General features: G+C 39.7%; 1 protein-coding gene across 5 annotated transcripts in view; it reads left to right on the top strand.

Moving 5' to 3' along the window:
- The first annotated feature begins 1903 nt into the window (after nucleotides 1-1903).
- Nucleotides 1904-5057, top strand: part of RXFP2 (relaxin/insulin like family peptide receptor 2) — a 55442-nt gene continuing 52288 nt past the window's right edge. For all 5 annotated transcript variants that reach the window (XM_019530109.1, XM_019530108.1, XM_019530105.1 and 2 more), the window contains exon 1: nucleotides 1904-2000. In XM_019530109.1, the coding sequence (XP_019385654.1) occupies nucleotides 1958-2000 (43 nt within the window). In that variant the 5' untranslated portion in view covers nucleotides 1904-1957. The remainder of the gene's footprint in view (nucleotides 2001-5057) is intronic.

Raw genomic sequence — 5057 nt, 5'->3', positions numbered from 1 at the left:
CGGATTGGACTGGGGGCAGGACCCCGCATGAGCTGATTTGCCCTGGGCCCTGCACCCTGCTCGGGTTACCTCTGCCTGGAACAGAGAATCAGGGGGTCATAGGCAGCTCCCTGGTATCTGCCTAATTCTGTTGTAGCTATCAGAATGCAAATGTAGTAGGGAATTTGCCCCAAAGTATGTGTTCAGCACTACTATGGAGTAGTTCAGGAAAATAAAGCTGGTGCCTTATACCAGGGCTGTCAAACTTCTAAACAGCAGGGGTCACACACCCCACAGGATGCACCAGCACAAGAAGACACAGGCCCCCAGACTCCACGCACAGGGAAAACCACCACTCCTGCTACACAGATACTTCCCCCCAACACTGCACAGTTCCCCCCACCCCTGCTGCACCAGATGCCCACACAGCCATTGACTCCCCCTCAGCTCCCCATACTGCACACTGCATATACCTGCTCCCAGAGTTGGGCGCAAGAAGCAGCAGCTGGAGGAGAGAGGATCGTGGAGACTTCAGTGTCTGTGGCAGTCAGAGCAATGAGGGAAAATGCATGAGAGCCCGGGGGCTATAATTTAACCCCTCACAGGTCATCAGTTGGACAGCCCTGCCTTATGCTGTTCCCTTTGTTCTGAATTGAGCTGAAATTTAAAGAGGTCTTAAAGTTTAGAGAGCACAAAGCATGGCAAACTAGGAATGGACAGCACATCATTCATGTTAAGAGATGTTAAATACCTTGCTGGAAAAGTATATGTTCTAGTTTTAATCATTGCTTGACTCAAGCAGAAGCCAACTGTAATCCATTTGGTTCACCCACTGTGATCCAAGTTCAGATTCCTTGCATCTCACTAGCTGAGCTACTGATGCTGTTAGCATTTTTCAAGGCCCTGGATTTCTGAAGATATCTGTATTCCTTAAGCCAGTTCCATGTATTCTGGTACACCTTTAGACTGCAGAAGTGAGTTGCTTTCACAAGGTAACAAGTTTTTCATAAAAATTCCTCTCCTTCTTTAGCCTATGGTAGATATAATGCTGGGGAGTGGGTGAGAGGGAAGCATATATTTACCGAGAAATAAAGTGAGCTCTAGAGACTTTACTTACTTGTTTTTTCATTTAAATCAAAATGTGTTCATATAACACTGCTGAGAAGAGACACAGAGCTGTTGTCAAATATGTTAGCTTAATTCTGTAAACATTATACAAGTGAGCAACTGATAACATAGCAATATGGTCAACTGGTGCAATTTGAAACAGAGTTGGAGGTAAGGGAAAGGCCTGGCTTGGATTTTCATCTGGAGGAATAGTTAAAACAAATCCCCCAAACTTGACATTTGGGGTGTTTCAATAGCAAAAAGTTGATTTTCTAGAATGATACATAAGCCAAAAATCTAATGATTCTCCTTTGAGACCAACCCTTTTGGATCCCCCACTTTGTAAGATTACCGTGTCATTGAAGTCACTGGGATAACTGTACATAATCTATATTTCTGAGCTGAAGTGTTTGCAGAATCAGGCCCGTATTTTGAGACCTAAATACAAAATGACACCAATCCAATCACCATGTAGTAATAGCAAACCTTCTTACAGATTTATTGTATTTATCATATTGACGCGTTTAAATAAAAACCTTACCCCTCCCTGGAGAAGAAGAAGGAAAAGGAAAATATCAACTAAAACTAAAATAATTTGCCATCTTTCTTGGGCTCAGTCCATAGTAATCAAGCAGCCAGATTAAACTGTCAATATGGCTTAAATAACTGTACCAACCTTCTGGGTGACAAGAGACTTCTTCCTCAGTGCTTCTCAGTAGCAGGCTGTGAGCATGCTCAGTAACATACGTGACTGCACTGGAGGTTGCTTTTTGAGAGCAGTTTCTAAGGTGTCCAGAGCATAAGTATAACTCAATTGTCGTAAACATACTGTTGCTTCTCTCTCAATCTTATTAACTTCAGACTGCCTGAAATGCGATTTCTACTCCATCTTCTTGTTCTGTTAGAAATAAAAGGTAAGACTACTCCTTTCTTAGTACATCTAGAAGTTTGAGTTCACTCCAATATACATAAGATATTTTCACTTGAAATATGCTGTTAAACAAAATTTTATTCAAAAATGTTCTTTTTTTAAGTAGATAAGAGGTTTATCTTGGAGTTCATGATATGGCTCATTTATTTCACCTTGATAATTCTAAAAATTGGTTAATTAACATTAATATAGTACAAGATGAAATTATAAGTTAATCATTTATAAAATATTTAAATTAATGAAATGTTGCAGTATACAGCAAGTTTCTTGCTACAAAAATGTATTTCCTTACATTCTTCAAAAACGTAAACATTTAGTTGAATGCTTATTCATTATTCCTCTAATTTCAGAGAAGGTTTTGAAATGAGAATATGATTCAAAAACAGGACTTTTCAATATAAACACACTTACATTTTTATATATGTATGTATGACAGCATCGTGAATAAATTTAAAAAGGCCATTGAAACAAAATTGGTTTTAAACTAAAATCTTTGAAAAATAAAATAGTACAGGAAAAAAACATGGCATTTTGTTTGAAGAAACTTTAAAAAATAAGATTTTTCAGTTCATCAAAGATTTTTCTTTTAATGATGAAAAGTTTTATTGTTTTTTGTTTTTGGAGTCTGGCTGGAAAGTGAAATATGCTTTTTACAGAAATGAATTTCAGAAGGAGTAGCATTCTTCTACAATTTTGAAAGTTATGCTATAGACATCTAACTTATTTAGGAATATATTCAAGCTGAGACATACTGGTGGTTCCTTACTGAGGTTCAGAAATATTAATGAAAAATTATGGAAAAATATAACGGCTTGATGAAAATATTGTTTGTCCTTATGATACTCTGGTAGAAAGATGAAATATACTATGGCAGCATTTCTTAGGAAAGAGTAATTCATGAAGATACAACTTTTTTTAAAGAATAGTTTTCTCTGTTGTTGCTGAAGGTAACTTATTGATATACATTTTTTTTTACTTTAACTCAGCCCTTTATTATATTAGGCTTTCAATGTTTTGTTTATTTTGCAGTAATATAATTAATAGAGAACATATGACAGTCCACCCTTTAATTATGTTTATTAACCCTTTCCCTTTATTGCTTGCAGTTTGTCTGGCCAGTTTGTTGTTTAATACAAACAAAAGTATTACAAATATTATTACCAGAGCACTGTGTAATACTGTTGGTAATGTTTTATTAGCAAGTTGTCATGTGTGTATTCATTTATTCTGATTTCTAATAAAATAAATGAAAAAAGCTTGCATTCACTCTTCTGGGTGCTCTTGTCATAATTAAAAATACAGATGTTAGAGCTACTGCCTTCCTGAAACTCCAGCTTTTCCATCTGCATTCTAGCCAGCCATAATATTTTATAACAAATCAAAATAATCTCACTAAAAATCATCTCTATGGATGGGCAGGATCTGCAGCATTTTCCTAGTGCAAGGTCAGCAAATTCAGGCTATTTCTGACCTATGCAGTGCAGGAGGGAATGCCAAAGTTATAGGTCCCCTTAGCAAGAATGCCCTCCCAGCTGCCTCTTTACTTTTAAGCTGAAGAGGTTTCAGCTCAAGTGCCTTGACTAACCACAGATTTAGTAGTAAGGCTCATAAAAAGTGTTATTTTTATCAGTGTAAATTGCCTGTACAAAAGGCTCTTAGCTAATATCAAATTAAATAAAAATTAAATGAAAAGTGAACTATTTTTCAGTTCCTTCAGGTTTGTAATATTAAAGCCTCAGATATTGATAAACATTCGTATTTTAAGTAGAGTCCATCTTTGTTGTCTTTGAAACGGCATAGCAGAGAAACATATTTTGGAAAACCACATTTGTTGAACTTTTCAGTGGGGAAAAAATGATTCACAGTCAAAAATGAGTGTTTGATATTCAATTTCTAATATTCAGGTATATTTATATGACGGTGTTATAATGCCCTGGGCATAACTCTAAGTGTCCTGTAAATGTCTGGAAAATGATGCTTGGTAATAACTGCCACTGGTATGTAAGCATTTGGTTAAGCTTCAAAAGCTGCATTATGACTTACTGTGAATGACCTGGAGAAGCTTAAAGGACAGTATTTTACTGCCCTCTGGTGGTCAAAGATGCATGGTCCTACTTTGTATCATTTATCCCTGCAAAATCTATCCAAATTGTCGCTGACACATAAGATTGTTCCAACCAAAAGTAAACTTTACACACTTCTCCCCAAAACACAGACCTGTGAAAAGTAATTATACTGTGTCTTAGCTGTAATGAAGAGGTAGAATTATCACATTGTTACTGACTAAAAGCAAGCTTCCTCATGTCAAAGTCTGTACTTACTAAATAGTAGTGAGAGAAGATCTAAAATAGCAGCTAGTAATTTTCACCATCTAGACCAGGGACAGGCAATGTCTTTTGGTCAGAGTGCCGAAAACCCCCACAATGCCTACCTTGGAAGGTGCCAGAGTGCTGGCATGCCAGAAAAACAAAAAAAGGGCAGAGAGTACATGGCAGGGTGCCCTATATGCCCCCTGCCCTCCAGCCTGGGCTCCCAGCTGGCAGCAGCTACCCAGATACGGGGCCAGCTGCAGCCAGGAGGCTCCAAACAGCTGTGCCAGGAGAGGGCAGTAGTGGATGGGCCTGAGGCAGTGCAACCCTAGTCTCTCCCCCGCTCCTGGCACAGAGGTGATGGCGGGGCTCTGGAGTTCGGCGCAGCTGTTTTTAGCCAGCCCAAGCTCTGGGCAGCTGCAGCAAGCAGTGGGCAGGCTGCAAACAGCTGCACCGGGCTCCACAGCTCTGGCATCAGCTTCATGCTGGCGATGAGTGTGCACGCGCTTGGAGCAGGCTGCGCTGCCCTGCTGTCTGCTGCCAGCACAGAGCTTATGCTGGAGCACTCCAGGAGGAAGCACACCGGCAGCTGATGGTGCTCCATGCCTCTCTGTGTGTAGCTTCCTGATGGCGTGCAGCTCCCAATCCATATGCCATTGGGATGGGCCAGCCCTCTACATGGGGCTTCCCATGGACACCTCTCTTCTTCCTCAGCCCCCACCCACACACCC

The sequence above is a fragment of the Crocodylus porosus genome, unplaced genomic scaffold (genome assembly GCF_001723895.1).
Source record: "Crocodylus porosus isolate Cpor-Errol unplaced genomic scaffold, CroPor_comp1, whole genome shotgun sequence".
NCBI lineage: Eukaryota > Metazoa > Chordata > Crocodylia > Crocodylidae > Crocodylus > Crocodylus porosus.
Note: the sequence above shows the minus strand (reverse complement) of the source record. Positions and strands in the feature narration are given on the sequence as shown.